Raw genomic sequence first — 19,083 nt, 5'->3', positions numbered from 1 at the left:
CCTGGCTCAGCAGGAGGGAGAGGAAGAAGCTCCAGGCTTACCTGCTCGATGGTGCCACAGCCAGAGTAGGGAACTGTGAAGGTCACCTGGCTCGAAGTAATCTGGGGCCGACACCGGTAGTTCCTGTTCCAGCCGGGAATGACAAGGTCCCTGGCAGAGTAGCCCAGGGACTGGAGGTAGCCCACGCTCACACTGGCTCGCATGTGATTCTGCAGGCAAAGCAGCTCTGGGGGCCAAGGGCAGACAGTGCGGTCAGTGTCAGCGCCCCCCCAAGCCCACAGGAAGGTGCAGAGATTGAGGTGGCTGGCAGATGGTCTGCCTGCGGACACAGCTCACCACCGCGCCAGGTGCCCTGGGGCTCAAGTCAGTTTCACTCTCATGAGACCCCTTGAGGGCCCAGGGACTAGGATTTCTCTGATGGAGAAGTGAAGGCAGGGTGTGAAAAAAGCAAAATGTTTTGCTAAGTTGCCGTTTATCCATATAGTAAAGTAACGCTCGGGTTGAATTGAGGGGATGTCGGAAAGTCAACATCCTTAGCTATGGACGTAAACATAGGTCCTTTAGCTAAGGGGCAGGTCGGTGCTTAAAATCCTGACCTCAGGATTTTAAAGAGAGCCAGTACCTCACCTTGCCCGGCCCCTGGCCAATCTGTACATCAGTCCACTTAACAGCTCAAACCGTGGCCATCAGCCTCTGCTGGACGAGGCTGAGCGGCCAGCTCAGACCGTCTTCAGGCAGCAGCCGAATGTGCTAGGTCTCAGGACAAGGTCACAGTGTCCCACACTCTGGGAAGGCCACAAGGCCTCAAGCCAGGTGATCCCCTCTGCCCTTGACACTGACATCTCACTATCTGTTGAAAGCAACACCTTGCCCTTCTACTTCATCTCTGCTGACCACAGAAAGGCCAACGCGCCACCCATCGGCCATGTCTGGGAGGCAGAGTCCCAAGACCCACTGCCCTTGGCCCCTTTCTGCACCGGATCGAGCCTTGGTGACCTGAAAAGGCGGCCATCACTTCTCATCTCACAGCCATGGGATGGCTGAGCAGCAGAAGTCACTCCGAGAGGCCCCACCCAGACAGACGGGGACTTACTTGTGCTCCCAGGGGAAAGGCTGGAGTAGTATTCAGCCTGGAACCCTCTCATCTTGACGCTGCCGTCGCTGATGAAGCGAATGGACATGAAGTTGGATGACGAGGTGAAGGAGCCCCTTGCCCCATCACAAACCCGGGCGAGCAGAGGGGAGCTGTGGTAAGGGCCGTCAAACACTTCAATATAATCGTAGTTACAGCTGCCTTCAAGCCTGCGGAGACACAGCACACAGTTCTGGCTTCACTTTTTTTTTTTTTTTTTTTTGCGGTACGCGGGCCTCTCACTGCTGTGGCCTCTCCCGTTGCGGAGCACAGGCTCCTGACGCGCAGGCTCAGTGGCCATGGCTCACGGGCCCAGCCGCTCCGCGGCACGTGGGATCTTCCCGGACCGGGGCATGAACCCGCGTCCCCTGCATCGGCAGGCGGACTCCCAAACACTGCGCCACCAGGGATCTGGCTTCACTTTTAACCAGGATTTGTTGCAGGGGGTCTGATCTCCGTGAGAGGCATCACACCTCTAAGCCAGAAACTGTGACAAAATTAATAATTGAAAGTAATGGATTTCCTTTTTTATTGAAGTATAGTTGATGTACAATATTATACAAGTTACGGGTGTACAATATAGTGATTCACAATGTTTAAAGGTTATACTCCATTTATAGTTATTATAAAATATTGGCTATATTCCCTGCACTGTATTGATACAATGTATCCTTGCAGCTTATTTTATACATAGTAGTTTCTACCTCTTAATCCCCTACCCCTGTACCGTCCCTCCGCCAATCCCTCTCCTCACTGGTCACCACCAGTTTGTGAGACTTTCTTAAATCGGGCGGAGATTCATCTTCCCACGACCTCCATACATGGTTCTAGTCCTGCCTTTTGGGGTCACACATATGAGATCTACAGCCCCTCTCCTGACAGCCTTTTGCATCACATGAGAAAGGATCACATCCTACCTTAGACTTTTTCTTTGATCAAAGAGACCCCAGTTTCCCATAGAATTTTTTAAAATCCATGAATTCATAGTGATAGAAACAAATAATTGAACAAAAAAATACTGGGCAAGTCAAATAGCCTCTCTGCAGCTCCGGTTTCTTATTTACGAAGGTGAAATCTCCCTACCCATGTATACTGAAGAAAGCCGTCGTGAGGCTCAAACAGTGTAATATATGGAGAAGTGCTTCATAAAATGTCACAAATGGTGGTCATTGTTATTAAGACGCTGACTCAGAGCCAGTCACGGTCAACCTTCCTCCAAAGGATTTCATACAGTCCCCACAATCCAGTATGAATTGTAATGATGAAGAGATTAAAATAATATTGTACCTTTCTCAAAACCCCACACAAATTTCTAAGGCAGAGACTCCCAAGGCCACTGCAACCAAGAGAGAAAACTACTTTGTTCGGTGGTGGCTGTTAGAGGAGAAATTATGGACGCCCCTTCCCAGGACTCTAGAAACTACTGGTGACTCGCTGTGGTCACCCCTCCTTGAACCAATCATGTACCACTGCCATTCTGATGAAGCCTCCTCCACTTAAAACAAGGATTCCCACTCTTCATTGGATGAGGAACAGATAACCTAACCTCTGCTGCAGGGATTTCTCCTCCTCTGCCCGAAACTCACCCAAAAAAAGGAGGGAGTAGAGCGAAAAGGGTTCAGAAAAACTGGTGTGGTTGTTAATAGGATTCTTGTTATTATTACTCCTAACAATTATTATTATTACTATTATAATGAATATTGTAATAATAATAATTATTATTACTCCTAACAATAATCCCACTGGATAACATTGTCCAAGTATTTTCATATATTTCTCGTGACCCTCCCAGTAACCAGCAAGGGTAGGAAAGCAGTTATTTTATTCTCCTCTCTTGAGGCTAAGGTGAATTAAGTGATTTCCCGTGGTCACACAGGAAATTAGTGACATAGGTGCAACTTGAAACCAGTTGCTCTGGTCCTGGTGCCACCTCTGTGCTCGGTCGAAAATGGAACCCATAAGAAAAAATGTCAACGGGGCAAACATCTCTCCTGAAGTGCTAGGTACCATTTATCCCCTTCTACATGTCTGCAAGGTCCCTCGCACACACTTACTGGACGTCTCTGAAGACCAGAGTCACACGGTAGTTGTTCTGAACTTCGATGTCCCACACGCACTTGGCATTGTTCGGATACTTCCCAGGGTAGAATGGGCTGGAAAAGCTCCCTGAAGGTTGGGACAGGAAGCCTCCACAGGAATAATTTGCTGTTGGGATAAAATGGATATAAAATGGATATACTGATGACCCACAATGCACACTGCACAGTCACCTGGGGGAGATTTTTTAAACAATTCCCAAGACAGAAACCCACCAGGCGGTGCCTAGACCCCAGCTACACACTGATGGTCAGTGGGGCGCCCCTCCACAGAGACTGTCCTTAGGGAAAACATCTCCTCACCATTCTCCTCATCCCTCCCCGGTGTCCCTGTCACTGAGGAGAAGGGAAAGGGGACTTGTCAGGGAGCTCAGAACTTACTGGCTGGGCGGGTGGGGGTGGAAACAGGATCTGTTGACAAAGAGAAAACATAATGATCAGTTCCCTGGTACCCTTGACACAACTGTTGAGTCCTTGCTGGCTCTGTGCCTGGAAATGCGCCAACCCTGGGTTCACAGTGAATGCTGGATACAGGCCTTGCCCTCAGGGACCACACAGCCTGGAGGAGAGGATGGAAAAGAGCAAATCCCAGTGTCATGGGCTGGGACTGCGATGGAGCAAAGCCCAGGAGGTGGTGGGAGCCTGGAGCTTTGGCTCCTGACCCAGACTGAGCAGGGAAAGGGGGTTGGATAATCAGGGAGGCAAGGCAGAAAGGGAGAAAGGGTGTTCCAGGCAGAGAGAACAGTGTGTGCCAAGGAACCTAGGTGTACGCGGCACATTTGGGGAACCTCAGTGTGCATGCAGCAGGGACAGGAGGGATGGCGGGAACTAGGAGAGAACTGTGCAGAGCCCTAGAGGTTGTCCTGAGCAGTGAGGATCTGTGATCAGAAGGCCCTGAGGAATCAGTCCCTGAGACTGGGACTGACCTTGGCATCTTGTGAAGATGCCCCTAGCTGCACTGCAGAGAATGGATCAGAGGGGAGGGGCAGCCTGAAGCTGCTGCGGCTTCAGGAAGCCAGGTGGGGAGGAGGGGAGGGTGGGACGGAGAGGAAAGGTCTCAGGGGTGGGGGGAGAGGGGGAGCTCAGCAGCAGCTCGAGAGCAGCCGGTCAGGAGCTCTTGCTGATCACACACTGAGCTCCGAGATGAAGCGGGCTCCAGCCAGCCAGTGCTGACCGGGGTCTAGTGTCCAAGGGGAGGGGTGGGATCTACACGGGGGAGGGGGGGCAGCCTCGCCTAGGGACTGACCAGAGATCCGAATCTTAGGCTGGCCAGGCTACTAAAGGGCAAAGAGGAGCCTAAAGAGAGGCCCAGCCCTCCTGGGGCTGGGACATCAGCTGCAGGCGTTGCCACGTGCCAGGAAAGGCAGGAGAGGCAAACGCTTTGGAGAGCGAGCACCGTGACTGCAGCTCGGGGACCAGCAGGCAAGGCTGGGGAGAAGGAACCCGTGCCCTCTCGGTCAGGTGGAGAAATATGATAGTTACTCTGAGTGGTTGCAGTTTCTAGAAAGAAAATGAAGTGATTTTAGGATATTGCTGCATCATTCTTTAATTCCATGGTCATCAGTTTGATGGAGAAAATAAATCCTTTTCCTTACTGCAGGACTTCTCAGAGCCTTGACCATTCCAATTTAACACTGTGACTGGCCAAAAAGGGTCGGAGTATATAGCACTTCCCAACATATTTAGCACCAGATCTTTTCTCTGTATCATAAAAATCATTTGAGGGATTGCTCTCAATGTGAAGAATTCTTTAACAGACAAACGTTTGTAGCAGTGTCCCTCGGCCATGTTTCCAGCATGGCCACAGTTCTCTATGGAATGACTACGAGTTATTTTCATTGGAGACAACCAGAAAACCAAACCTCTTCCCCCACAGCGTCTCTGAAGGAGCGCTGGCTGCAAGCAGTGGCAGGAGACCAGAGGGGCCCTCCAGCCAGAGATGAGTAACAGCCATAGTTTGGGGGACTCAGCTTATCACTAAAACAGATTCCAGAGTCCTCAGAGGGAAAGCACTCCATAGGAGGAGGCTGCTCTTCTCCTTCTATTTCTGGAAACCCGAGAGGGTAGAATTCCGGAGAGGAGTCTTGGGTTGCGCTGCAGTGACTCACCTGTGGTAGTAGAGTAGATTTCTGGGCCTGCAAGAAAGAGGAAACACGATCAGTCTCAGCACCCAGTATGTGCTGAAACACGCCTAGCAGGTTCCTGAGAGAGAGATGCTGAGTGCCTGGCCCCTACCCTCCAGGGCGTGAGAAGAGCGGCCTGGGAGTTGTCCAGGAGAGCTGAATAGCAAACCTCAAACTCATATATCAGTCTCCACAATAAAAACGGTTTGGGGGGAATTTGTTGTTGCAACCTGTATTCACCCTTCTCTGCTCTGGTGGTCCACTAAGAAAGGTACTACACCAGACCCAAGAAATTCAGGGACCAAGGAATATGGGTGATGCATTCAGGGAAACTGCCCATCTTTCAGGGAAGTTCAGGGTGAGAGGAGCCCAGCACAAAGAGCCCTTTTCTGGAGAAAACCACACTAAAATTGAAGCTCAATGACTTGGAAGCCAAGCTGAGCAGATGAAACTGGCGGCCACGTGGTGCCCACAGTTGTGGGAGTTCCAACTGCTGTGGGAACTGCTCTACAGGCACCCAGACAGAGGGGTCCAGGAAGCCCAACATCACTTATTTCCAACGTCAAAGTGATTAGCTCTGTGCTAGATGGCCGAGTGGACCCAAACCAGTCATCAGCCTCACAGCATTTATGGGCCCCCTGAGGCAGCAAGACTGACGGGTCCAGTTGAAAGTCCAAATCCCATGTGTGATCTGTCAGGCCTGACCGTAGGTGATGACAAGGTTGTGGCCGGCAGGCCACCCAGGGTTCACTGCGCTGCACACGGCAGACCTGCTGCCCAGACAGTGCATCCCAGTTCCCTGCAGGGGCTACCGTGCAGGACGCAGGAACCAATTCCTGGGCCACCTGCAGTCCTAGGCCATGACCTCCATTCAGAGACCTCGTGACAGAACTAGCCTCTCTTGCCTCTGCCTTGCACTGTGGCTGGAGAAAAAGGGCTTCAAGTCACTTTCAGTTCGGGTCTTTGTTCCAAATCACCATCTACATGCCTGGCATCTTGTCAAAGAGCTCATACTAATTCTTAGCAGAGAGACAAGGTGATGTAAGGAAGCGAAAAGTGTAGAAAATGCTTTGAGAGGGGATCAGAGTGAAAGAAGGAAACCATACCCCCAGAGAGGGACACCCAGCTTATGTGAGACCAACCTGAGCAGACGACACCGGCGTCCTCGCTGTGTCCACAGTTGTGTGTGTTCCAGCCATTGTGAGGGCAGCTCCACAGGTAGCTCTCATGCCCCGAGCAGCCCACGTTATCCAGGACGATCGGCCCTGAGCCCTGACCGTACCGGGCACTTCCAGGGGCCGACGTGGCCCAGCCACAGCCCAGCTGCCTGCAGACCACGTTGGCGTCGTTGGTGTCCCAGCTGTCATCACACACTGTGCCCCAGGAGCCTCGGTACAGGACCTCGACCCGGCCCTCACACCTGTCACCTCCATTCACTAGCCTCAGGGCCAATCCTGATTCAGTTCCTGGAAGGAGACGGGAAAATGCACTCTCCTGTGTCTTCCGGAGGAACAGGTCCTGAGGACCGAACGCGATTCAGAATCCTTCCAGGGAAAGACTTCTGAGTTCACGGTAATGTTTTCCTTCCGGAGGACCTGACTGAGCCCGGTCATCATCATTTATCCCCACGGGGCTGTTTGATAGAACCCTTGGCTGTGGACAGAGGAACGCACATTTTCTGATGGGTTCCCCACAAGGCCCAGCAATTCAGTGGCTGATCCCAGCCTTGGGAAGGAGGTGGGAAGAGGGGAAGTCCACAGCCTGAATCCCCAGGGACCACTGGGATGAACTTGAGCCCCTGTAGCAGGAGCCCAGCAGAGACAGCTTCCCAGACCCCGCCAAGGAACCACCTTCAGATGTTCACTCCCACATGGGAACCCACTCCATCAGGCCCAAGGTTATTCTAAACACTATTTTTCTGCTGAGCACTCACTCATGTCATTTTTTTTTTTTATTGCGTTATGCGGGCCTCTCACTGTTGTGGCCTCTCCCATTGCGGAGCACAGGCTCCGGACGCGCAGGCTCAGCGGCCATGGCTCACGGTCCTAGCCACTTCACAGCATGTGGGATCTTCCGGGACCGGGGCACGAACCCGCGTCCCCTGTATCGGCAGGCGGACTCTCAACCACTGCGCCACCAGGGAAGCCCACTCATCCCATTTTTAAACCCCAAACTTATGTTGACTCTTGAACAAGCCGTGCACCCACTGAAAATCATCATGGCACATGCACATCACTATGGAAAAGGAATCTATTGGTAGCAGGCTGTTCAGAGTCCTTCCAGGGCTTGTGAGCGCAAGAGCTAGAAAAACACGTACTCTCTCCCCTCCTGGGTTGTAGACCTGTGGCTATCACCTGTCCCTGGCAGGAAGCAAGCCGACAGTGAAGTCCATAAACATGAGAAAATAGGGGTAATAAAAGTGCAGGGGAAAAGCTGTACTGGAACTTCTGGATCCAGATCTACCTGAAGACCGTCCTACCACTGACCTATGGAAGCCATTGCGGCCCCTAGTCCCACCCCCAACTTCAGAGAGTGTGAGCTGGGATCCGGTCACTTGGCAACCAAAGCATTCTGAGTAATGTATGCCACAACTGGGAGGTGAAGGTTCTCCACAACTCTGGCACGCGAAAGGAACCCTCCACATTAGATGAGGTGCTGAGCTCAGACGCTCAAACCAAGAGTCAGGAATTGCACCCAGGCCTCATGAGTGGAGTGTTTTGCAGGATCCAAGTGAGGCTTACCTTCGGTAGGAGCTGTGGGCGTCCACCAGCCTGAAGGGAAAGCACAGCAGGATTAGAGAGAAGGTGTCTACAGTCAGGGTTGCTCTAGTGACCTGTCACTCACATCAGGGAATGTGGGGTCTGAGACTCTCCACTGCCTGGGGGAGGAATAGGTCTTTTTTGAGAGCCGGCCGTGAGCCGGACCATGCCCTCCAATGTCCAAGGCATGGCGATGAGGCGCCCCGCTCCACAGGAGCAATTAGCACGCTCTCCTGACTGAGTGCTCTCTGGGGAAAGTATCCCTTTTGGACTCCGCGGCTGGGGGGTGGGACCCGAAGCAGCCCAGTTCTCCCTGCACACATAACTCTCGGTCTAGACAATGCTTTCAGGCAGAAATGACCCCAGAACAGGCCTCCCTGTCACCCAAAGCTCTGGGGAGACACTGTGTAGCCACAATGCCCTTAAATGGCTGAGTCAGACCCGAGGACCCTTGTGCTATGGCTCCTCTGGAAGCGTCTGCTCGCTCTAGAGTGACCAGGGCAGGTACTGAGAGGGGGCAACCGTCCACTCGCCCCGCCTGGGGCTCCTGGCTGGAGTCTGTGGAGGTAAGTGGGGAGGGAGGGGACAGCCCGGAGTCAAGAGGCACAGGACTCACCTGGCAGGCGCGTGGACTGGGGCCTGGCACCTGGGAGAGAGAGAAGGCAGATCAGAAACCTTGCACAGAAGGGGCACCACAGGGGCAAAGGGGGACGGCGCTGAGCAGGTGACACGCTCAGTCCATGCCTGAGCCCTGCCACGCGGGGTGGGACCTCTGCCATCCTCACCCCGCCAAGTGGCTCCTCCTGAGAGGTCCAGGCAGCCCAGCATCCCTTATTTCCGATGTCAAGGTGATTAGCTCTGTGTCTAGATGTCCAAGTGGACCCAAACCAGTCATCAGCCTCACAGCATTTATGGGCCCACTGAGGCAGCAACACTGAGGCGTCTAGTTCAAAGTCCAAAACCCGTGTGAGATCTGTCAGGTTTGTCTGTAGGTGGTGACAAGGCTGTGGCCGGCAGGCCACACAGGGGCCACTGCCCTGCGCACGGCAGACCTGCTGCCCAGACAGTGCATCCTGGTTCCCTGCAGGGGCTACTGCCCCGGACTCAGGAACCAAACCCTGGGCCACCTGCAGTCCTAGGCCATGACCTCCATTCAGAGACCTCGTGACAGAACTAGCCTCTCTTGCCTCTGGCTTGCACTGTGGCATATGGAGAAAAAGGGCTTCAAGTCACTTTCAGTTTGGTTCTTTGCTCCAATTCACCAGCTACATGCCTGGCAGCTTGTCAAAAAGCTCATACTAATTCTTAGCAGAGAGACAAGGTGATTTAAGGAAGCAAGAAATGTAAAAATGCTGTAAAAGGGATTCAGATTGTCAGAAGGAAACGACTCCCCCAGAGATGGACACCTGGGTTATTTGAGACCAACCTGCGCAGACGACACTGGCGTCCTCACTGTGTCTACAGTTGTGTGTGTTCCAGGGGTTGTGAGGGCAGCTCCACAGGTAGCTCTCATGCCCTGAGCAGCCCACGTCATCCAGGACGATCGGCCCTGAGCCCTGACCATACCGGGCACTTCCAGGGGCCGACATGGCCCAGCCACAGCCCAGCTGCCTGCAAACCACGTTGGCGTCGTTGGTGTCCCAGCTGTCATCACACACGGTGCCCCAGGAGCCTTGGTACAGGACCTCCACCCGGCCCTGACACCTGTCGCTTCCATTCACTAGCCTCAGGGCCAATCCTGATTCAGTTCCTGGAAGGAGACGGGAAAATGCACTCTCCTGTGTCTTCCGGAGGAACAGGTCCTGAGGACCGAATGCGATTCAGAATCCTTCCAGGGAAAGACTTCTGAGTTCAAGGTAATGTTTTCCTTCCGGAGGACCTGACTGAGCCCGGTCATCATCATTTATCCCCACGGGGCTGTTTGATAGAACCCTTGGCTGTGGACAGAGGAACGCACATTTTCTGATGGGCTCCCCACAAGGCCCAGCATTTCAGTGGATAAACTCAGGCTTGGGAAGGAGGTGGGAAGAGGGGAAGTCCACAGCCTGAATCCCCAGGGACCACTGGGATGAACTTGAGCCCCTGTAGCAGGAGCTCAGCAGAGACAGCTTCCCAGACCCCGCCAAGGAGCCACCTTCAGATGTTCACTCCCACATGGGAACCCACTCCATCAGGCCCAAGGATATTCTGAAGACTACTTTTCTGCTGAGCACTCACTCATGTCATTTTTTAACCCCAAAATTGTGCTGACCCTTGACCAAGCCGTGCACCCACTGAAAATCATCAGAGCCCATGGACTTCATTACGGAGAAGGCATCTATAGGTAGCAGGCTGTTAAGAGTCTTTCCAGGGCTTGTCAGATGAAGAGCAGGAAAAATAAAACTATCTCTGCTCCTGGGATGTACACCTGAGGCTGACAACTGTCCCTTGGCAGGAAGAAAGCCGACAGTGAAGTCCATAAACATGAGAAAATAGGGGTAAGAAAAGTGCAGGGGAAAAGCTGTACTGGAACTTCTGGATCCAGCTCTACCTCAAGACCGTCCTACCTCTTAGCTAAGGAAGGCATTGCGACCCAACTCCCACTCCCAACTCAAGAGAGTGTGAGCTGGGATCCTGTCACTTGGCAACCAAAGCATTCTGAGTAATGTATGCCACAACTAGGAGGTGAAGGTTCTCCACAACTCGGGCACGTGAAAGGAACCCTCCACATTAGATGAGGTGCTGAGCTCAGAGGCTCAAACCAAGAGTCAGGAATAGCACCCAGGCCTGACGAGTGGAGTGTCTGCAGGATCCAAGTGATGCTTACCCTCGGCAGGAGCTGTGGGCGTCCACCAGCCTGAAGGGAAAGCACAGCAGGATTAGAGAGAAGGTGTCTACAGTCAGGGTTGCTCTAGTGACCTGTCACTCACATCAGGGAATGTGGGGTCTGAGACTCTCCACTGCCTGGGGGAGGAATAGGTCTTTTCTGAGAGCCGGCCGTGAGCCGGAACATGCCCTCCAATGTCCAAGGCATGGCGATGAGGCGCCCCGCTCCACAGGAGCAATTAGCACGCTCTCCTGACTGAGTGCTCTCTGGGGAAAGTATCCCTTTTGGACTCCGCGGGGGGGGTGGGACCCGAAACAGCCCAGTTCTCCCTGCACACATAACTCTCGGTCTAGACAATGCTTTCAGGCAGAAATGACCCCAGAACAGGCCTCCCTGTCACCCAAAGATCTGGGGAGACACTATAGCCACAATGTCCTTAAATCGCTGAGTCAGACCCGAGGACCCTTGTGCTATGGCTCCTCTGGAAGCGTCTGCTCGCTCTAGAGTGACCAGGGCAGGTACTGAGAGGGGGCAAACGTCCACTCGCCCCGCCTGGGGCTCCTGGCTGGAGTCTGTGGAGGTGGGTGGGGACGGAGGGGACAGCCCGGAGTCAAGAGGCACAGGACTCACCTGGCAGGCGCGTGGACTGGGGCCTGGCACCTGGGAGAGAGAGAAGGCAGATCAGACACCTTGCGCAGAAGGGGCACCACAGGGGCAAAGGGGGACGGCGCTGAGCAGGTGACACGCTCAGTCCATGCCTGAGCCCTGCCACGCAGGGTGGGACCTCTGCCATCCTCACCCGCCAAAGAGGCTCTCCTGAGAGGTCCAGGCAGCCCAGCATCCCGTATTTCCTGTGTGAAGCTGATTAGCTCTGTGTCTAGATGACCGAGTGGACCCAAACCAGTCATCAGCCACACAGCATTTATGGGCCCACTGAGGCAGCAACACTGAGGCGTCTAGTTCAAAGTCCAAAACCCGTGTGAGATCTGTCAGGATTGTCTGTAGGTGGTGACAAGGCTGTGCCCGGCAGGCCACACAGGGGCCACTGCCCTGCGCACGGCAGACCTGCTGCCCAGACAGTGCATGCCAGTTCCCTGCAGGGGCTACTGTCCCGGACTCAGGAACCAAACCCTGGGCCACCTGCATTCCTAGGCCATGACCTCCATTCAGAGACCTCGTGACAGAACTAGCCTCTCTTGCCTCTGGCTTGCACTGTGGCTGGAGAAAAAGGGCTTCAAGTCACTTTCAGTTTGGTTCTTTGCTCCAATTCACCATCTACATGCCTGGCATCTTGTCAAAGAGGTCATACTAATTCTTAGCAGAGAGACACGGTGATGTAAGGGAGCAAGAAATGTAGAAAATGCTTTGAGAGGGGATCAGAGTGAAAGAAGGAAACCACACCCCCAGAGAGGGACACCCAGCTTATGTGAGACCAACCTGAGCAGACGACACCGGCGTCCTCGCCGTGTCCACAGTTGTGTGTGTTCCAGCCATTGTGAGGGCAGCTCCACAGGTAGCTCTCGTGCCCCATGCAGCGAACATCGTCTAGGACGATCGGCCCTGAGCCCTGACCGTACCGGGCACTTCCAGGGGCCGACGTGGCCCAGCCACAGCCCAGCTGCCTGCAGACCACGTCGGCGTCGTTGGTGTCCCAGCTGTCATCACACACTGTGCCCCAGGAGCCTCGGTACAGGACCTCGACCCGACCCTCACACCTGTCACCTCCATTCACTAGCCTCAGGGCCAATCCTGATTCAGTTCCTGGAAGGAGACGGGAAAATGCACTCTCCTGTGTCTTCCAGAGGAACAGGTCCTGAGGACCGAACGCGATTCAGAATCCTTCCAGGGAAAGACTTCTGAGTTCAAGGTAATGTTTTCCTTCCGGAGGACCTGATTGAGCCCGGTCATCATCATTTATCCCCACGGGGCTGTTTGATAGAACCCTTGGCTGTGGACAGAGGAACGCATGTTCTCTGATGGGTTCCCCACAAGGCCCAGCAATTCAGTGGCTGATCCCAGCCTTGGGAAGGAGGTGGGAAGAGGGGAAGCCCACAGCCTGAATCCGCAGGGACCACTGGGATGAACTTGAGCCGCTTCAGCAGGAGCCCAGCAGAGACAGCTTCCCAGACCCCGCCAAGGAGCCACCTTCAGATGTTCACTCCCACATGGGAACCCACTCCATCAGGCCCAAGGTTATTCTAGACACTACTTTTCTGCTGAGCACTCACTCATGTCATTTTTTAACCCCAAAATTGTGCTGACCCTTGACCAAGCCGTGCACCCACTGAAAATCATCAGAGCCCATGGACTTCATTACGAAGAAGGCATCTATTGGTAGCAGGCTGTTCAGAGTCTTTCCAGGGCTTGTCAGCTGAAGAGCTAGAAAAAAAAGACTATCTCGCCTCCTGGGATATACACCTGAGGCTGACAACTGTCCCTTGGCAGGAAGAAAGCCGACAGTGAAGTCCATAAACATGAGAAAATAGGGGTAAGAAAAGTGCAGGGGAAAAGCTGTACTGGAACTTCTGGATCCAGCTCTACCTCAAGACCGTCCTACCACTGACCTATGGAAGCCATTGCGGCCCCCAGTCCCACCCCCAACTCAAGAGAGTGTGAGCTGGGATCCTGTCACTTGGCAACCAAAGCATTCTGAGTAATGTATGCCACAACTGGGAGGTGAAGGTTCTCCACAACTCGGGCACGTGAAAGGAACCCTCCACATTAGATGAGGTGCTGAGCTCAGAGGCTCAAACCAAGAGTCAGGAATAGCACCCAGGCCTGACGAGTGGAGTGTCTGCAGGATCCAAGTGATGCTTACCCTCGGCAGGAGCTGTGGGCGTCCACCAGCCTGAAGGGAAAGCACAGCAGGATTAGAGAGAAGGTGTCTACAGTCAGGGTTGCTCTAGTGACCTGTCACTCACATCAGGGAATGTGGGGTCTGAGACTCTCCACTGCCTGGGGGAGGAATAGGTCTTTTCTGAGAGCCGGCCGTGAGCCGGAACATGCCCTCCAATGTCCAAGGCATGGCGATGAGGCGCCCCGCTCCACAGGAGCAATTAGCACGCTCTCCTGACTGAGTGCTCTCTGGGGAAAGTATCCCTTTTGGACTCCGCGGGGGGGCGGGGGGACCCGAAACAGCCCAGTTCTCCCTGCACACATAACCCTCTGTCTAGACAATGCTTTCAGGCAGAAATGACCCCAGGACAGGCCTCCCTGTCACCCAAAGCTCTGGGGAGACACTGTATAGCCACAGTGTCCTTAAATCGCTGAGTTAGACCCGAGGACCCTTGTGCTATGGCTCCTCTGGAAGCGTCTGCTCGCTCTAGAGTGACCAGGGCAGGTACTGAGAGGGGGCAACCGTCCACTCGCCCCGCCTGGGGCTCCTGGCTGGAGTCTGTGGAGGTCAGTGGGGACGGAGGGGACAGCCCAGAGTCAAGAGGCACAGGACTCACCTGGCAGGAGCGTGGACTGGGGCGTGGCAGCTGGGAGAGAGAGAAGGCAGATCAGACACCTTGCACAGAAGGGGCACCACAGGGGCAAAGGGGGACGGCGCTGAGCAGGTGACACGCTCAGTCCATGCCTGAGCCCTGCCACGCGGGGTGGGACCTCTGCCATCCTCACCCCCCAAAGAGGCTCCTCCTGAGAGGTCCAGGCAGCCCGGCAGTCCTTATTTCCTGTGTTAAGCTGATTAGCTCTGTGTCTAGATGACCGAGTGGACCCAAACCAGTCATCAGCCACACAGCATTTATGGGCCCACTGAGGCAGCAACACTGAGGCGTCAAGTTCAAAGTCCAAAACCCGTGTGAGATCTGTCAGGATTGTCTGTAGGTGGTAACAAGGCTGTGGCCGGCAGGCCACACAGGGGCCACTGCCCTGCGCACGGCAGACCTGCTGCCCAGACAGTGCATCCCAGTTCCCTGCAGGGGCTACCGTGCAGGACTCAGGAACCAATCCCTGGGCAACCTGCAGTCCTAGGCCATGACCTCCATTCAGAGACCTCGTGACAGAACTAGCCTCTCTTGCCTCTGCCTTGCACTGTGGCTGGAGAAAAAGGGCTTCAAGTCACTTTCAGTTCCGGTCTTTGTTCCAAATCACCATCTACATGCCTGGCATCTGGTCAAAGAGCTCATACTAATTCTTAGCAGAGAGACAAGGTGATGTAAGGAAGCGAGAAGTGTAGAAAATGCTTTGAGACGGGATCAGAGTGAAAGAAGGAAACCACACCCCCAGAGAGGGACACCCAGCTTATGTGAGACCAACCTGAGCAGACGACACCGGCGTCCTCGCCGTGTCCACAGTTGTGTGTGTTCCAGCCATTGTGAGGGCAGCTCCACAGGTAGCTCTCATGCCCCGAGCAGCCCACGTTATCCAGGACGATCGGCCCTGAGCCCTGACCGTACCGGGCACTTCCAGGGGCCGACGTGGCCCAGCCACAGCCCAGCTGCCTGCAGACCACGTTGGCGTCGTTGGTGTCCCAGCTGTCATCACACACGGTGCCCCAGGAGCCTCGGTACAGGACCTCGACCCGGCCCTGACACCTGTCACCTCCATTCACCAGCCTCAGGGCCAATCCTGATTCAGTTCCTGGAAGGAGACGGGAAAATGCACTCTCCTGTGTCTTCCGGAGGAACAGGTCCTGAGGACCGAACGCCATTCAGAATCCTTCCAGGGAAAGACTTCTGAGTTCACGGTAATGTTTTCCTTCCGGAGGACCTGACTGAGCCCGGTCATCATCATTTATCCCCACGGGGCTGTTTGATAGAACCCTTGGCAGTGGACAGAGGAACGCATGTTCTCTGATGGGTTCCCCACAAGGCCCAGCAATTCAGTGGCTGATCCCAGCCTTGGGAAGGAGGTGGGAAGAGGGGAAGCCCACAGCCTGAATCCACAGGGACCACTGGGATGAACTTGAGCCGCTTCAGCAGGAGCCCAGCAGAGACAGCTTCCCAGACCCCGCCAAGGAGCCACCTTCAGATGTTCACTCCCACATGGGAACCCACTCCATCAGGCCCAAGGTTATTCTAGACACTACTTTTCTGCTGAGCACTCACTCACGTCATTTTTAACCCCAAAATTGTGCTGACCCTTGACCAAGCCGTGCACCCACTGAAAATCATCAGAGCCCATGGACTTCATTACGAAGAAGGCATCTATTGGTAGCAGGCTGTTCAGAGTCTTTCCAGGGCTTGTCAGCTGAAGAGCTAGAAAAAAAAGACTATCTCCCCTCCTGGGATGTACACCTGAGGCTGACAACTGTCCCTTGGCAGGAAGAAAGCCGACAGTGAAGTCCGTAAACATGAGAAAATAGGGGTAAGAAAAGTGCAGGGGAAAAGCTGTACTGGAACTTCTGGATCGAGATCTACCTCAAGACCGTCCTACCACTGACCTATGGAAGCCATTGCGGCCCCCAGTCCCACCCCCAACTTCAGAGAGTGTGAGTTGGGATCCTGTCACTTGGCAACCAAAGCATTCTGAGTAATGTATGCCACAACTGGGAGGTGAAGGTTCTCCACAACTCTGGCACGCGAAAGGAACCCTCCACATTAGATGAGGTGCTGAGCTCAGAGGCTCAAACCAAGAGTCAGGAATTGCACCCAGGCCTCATGAGTGGAGTGTTTTGCAGGATCCAAGTGAGGCTTACCTTCGGTAGGAGCTGTGGGCGTCCACCAGCCTGAAGGGAAAGCACAGCAGGATTAGAGAGAAGGTGTCTACAGTCAGGGTTGCTCTAGTGACCTGTCACTCACATCAGGGAATGTGGGGTCTGAGACTCTCCACTGCCTGGGGGAGGAATAGGTTTTTTCTGAGAGCCGGCCGTGAGTCGGACCATGCCCTCCAATGTCCAAGGCATGGCGATGAGGCGCCCCGCTCCACAGGAGCAATTAGCACGCTCTCCTGACTGAGTGCTCTCTGGGGAAAGTATCCCTTTTGGACTCCGCGGGGGGGGTGGGACCCGAAACAGCCCAGTTCTCCCTGCACACATAACCCTCTGTCTAGACAATGCTTTCAGGCAGAAATGACCCCAGAACAGGCCTCCCTGTCACCCAAAGCTCTGGGGAGACACTGTGTAGCCACAATGCCCTTAAATGGCTGAGTCAGACCCGAGGACCCTTGTGCTATGGCTCCTCTGGAAGCGTCTGCTCGCTCTAGAGTGACCAGGGCAGGTACTGAGAGGGGGCAAACGTCCACTCGCCCCGCCTGGGGCTCCTGGCTGGAGTCTGTGGAGGTGGGTGGGGACGGAGGGGACAGCCCGGAGTCAAGAGGCACAGGACTCACCTGGCAGGAGCGTGGACTGGGGCCTGGCACCTGGGAGAGAGAGAAGGCAGATCAGACACCTTGCACAGAAGGGGCACCACAGGGGCAAAGGGGGACGGCGCTGAGCAGGTGACACGCTCAGTCCATGCCTGAGCCCTGCCACGCAGGGTGGGACCTCTGCCATCCTCACCCCCCAAAGAGGCTCTCCTGAGAGGTCCAGGCAGCCAGCCCAGCATCCCGTATTTCCTGTGTGAAGCTGATTAGCTCTGTGTCTAGATGACCGAGTGGACCCAAACCAGTCATCAGCCTCACAGCATTTATGGGCCCACTGAGGCAGCAACACTGAGGCGTCTAGTTCAAAGTCCAAAACCCGTGTGAGATCTGTCAGGCTTGTCTGTAGGTGGTGACAAGGCTGTGCCCGGCAGACCACACAGGGGCCACTGCCCTGCGCACGGCAGACCTGCTGCCCAGACAGTGCATCCCAGTTCCCTGCAGGGGCTACCGTGCAGGACTCAGGAACCAATCCCTGGGCCACCTGCAGTCCTAGGCCATGACCTCCATTCAGAGACCTCGTGACAGAACTAGCCTCTCTTGCCTCTGCCTTGCACTGTGGCTGGAGAAAAAGGGCTTCAAGTCACTTTCAGTTTGGTTCTTTGCTCCAATTCACCATCTACATGCCTGGCATCTTGTCAAAGAGCTCATACTAATTCTTAGCAGAGAGACACGGTGATGTAAGGGAGCAAGAAATGTAGAAAATGCTTTGAGAGGGGATCAGAGTGAAAGAAGGAAACCACACCCCCAGAGAGGGACACCCAGCTTATGTGAGACCAACCTGAGCAGACGACACCGGCGTCCTCGCCGTGTCCACAGTTGTGTGTGTTCCAGCCATTGTGAGGGCAGCTCCACAGGTAGCTCTCATGCCCTGAGCAGCGCACGTCGTCCAGGACGATCGGCCCTGAGCCCTGACCGTACCGGGCACTTCCAGGGGCCGACGTGGCCCAGCCACAGCCCAGCTGCCTGCAGACCACGTTGGCGTCGTTGGTGTCCCAGCTGTCATCACACACTGTGCCCCAGGAGCCTCGGTACAGGACCTCGACCCGGCCTTCACACCTGTCACCTCCATTCACTAGCCTCAGGGCCAATCCTGATTCAGTTCCTGGAAGGAGACGGGAAAATGCACTCTCCTGTGTCTTCCAGAGGAACAGGTCCTGAGGACCGAACGCCATTCAGAATCCTTCCAGGGAAAGACTTCTGAGTTCACGGTAATGTTTTCCTTCCGGAGGACCTGACTGAGCCCGGTCATCATCATTTATCCCCACGGGGCTGTTTGATAGAACCCTTGGCAGTGGACAGAGGAACGCATGTTCTCTGATGGGTTCCCCACAAGGCCCAGCAATTCAGTGGCTAATCCCAGGCTTGGGAAGGAGGTGGGAAGAGGGGAAGCCCACAGCCTGAATCCCCAGGGACCACTGGGATGAACTTGAGCCCCTGTAGCAGGAGCCCAGCAGAGACAGCCTCCCAGACCCCGCCAAGGAGCCACCTTCAGATGTTCACTCCCACATGGGAACCCACTCCATCAGGCCCAAGGTTATTCTGAAGACTACTTTTCTGCTGAGCACTCACTCATGTCATTTTTTAACCCCAAAATTGTGCTGACTCTTGACCAAGCCGTGCACCCACTGAAAATCATCAGAGCCCATGGACTTCATTACGAAGAAGGCATCTATAGGTAGCAGGCTGTTCAGAGTCTTTCCAGGGCTTGTCAGCTGAAAAGCTAGAAAACAAAGACTATCTCCCCTCCTGGGATGTACACCTGAGGCTGACAACTGTCCCTTGGCAGGAAGAAAGCCGACAGTGAAGTCCATAAACATGAGAAAATAGGGGTAAGAAAAGTGCAGGGGAAAAGCTGTACTGG

The 19,083-nt window shown here is 54.5% G+C and overlaps 1 protein-coding gene across 1 annotated transcript in view; it reads right to left on the bottom strand.

Moving 5' to 3' along the window:
- The window catches only part of DMBT1 (deleted in malignant brain tumors 1), a gene marked incomplete at its 5' end in the record, with an annotated part of 43,203 nt that overhangs the window by 7,799 nt on the left and 16,321 nt on the right, over window positions 1-19,083 (bottom strand). The window contains 14 exons of the mRNA XM_082672977.1: window positions 42-226; window positions 1,094-1,302; window positions 3,187-3,337; window positions 3,610-3,639; window positions 5,337-5,363; window positions 6,494-6,817; window positions 8,093-8,122; window positions 8,727-8,756; window positions 9,537-9,860; window positions 10,917-10,946; window positions 11,547-11,576; window positions 12,354-12,677; window positions 15,141-15,528; window positions 17,981-18,376. Of these exons, the coding sequence (XP_082529103.1) occupies window positions 42-226; window positions 1,094-1,302; window positions 3,187-3,337; window positions 3,610-3,639; window positions 5,337-5,363; window positions 6,494-6,817; window positions 8,093-8,122; window positions 8,727-8,756; window positions 9,537-9,860; window positions 10,917-10,946; window positions 11,547-11,576; window positions 12,354-12,677; window positions 15,141-15,528; window positions 17,981-18,376 (2,478 nt within the window). The remainder of the gene's footprint in view (window positions 1-41; window positions 227-1,093; window positions 1,303-3,186; window positions 3,338-3,609; window positions 3,640-5,336; window positions 5,364-6,493; window positions 6,818-8,092; window positions 8,123-8,726; window positions 8,757-9,536; window positions 9,861-10,916; window positions 10,947-11,546; window positions 11,577-12,353; window positions 12,678-15,140; window positions 15,529-17,980; window positions 18,377-19,083) is intronic.

Source organism: Grampus griseus, assembly GCF_964374135.1.
Source record: "Grampus griseus genome assembly, chromosome: 16".
NCBI lineage: Eukaryota > Metazoa > Chordata > Mammalia > Artiodactyla > Delphinidae > Grampus > Grampus griseus.
This window is presented reverse-complemented; position numbering and strand designations above follow the sequence as displayed.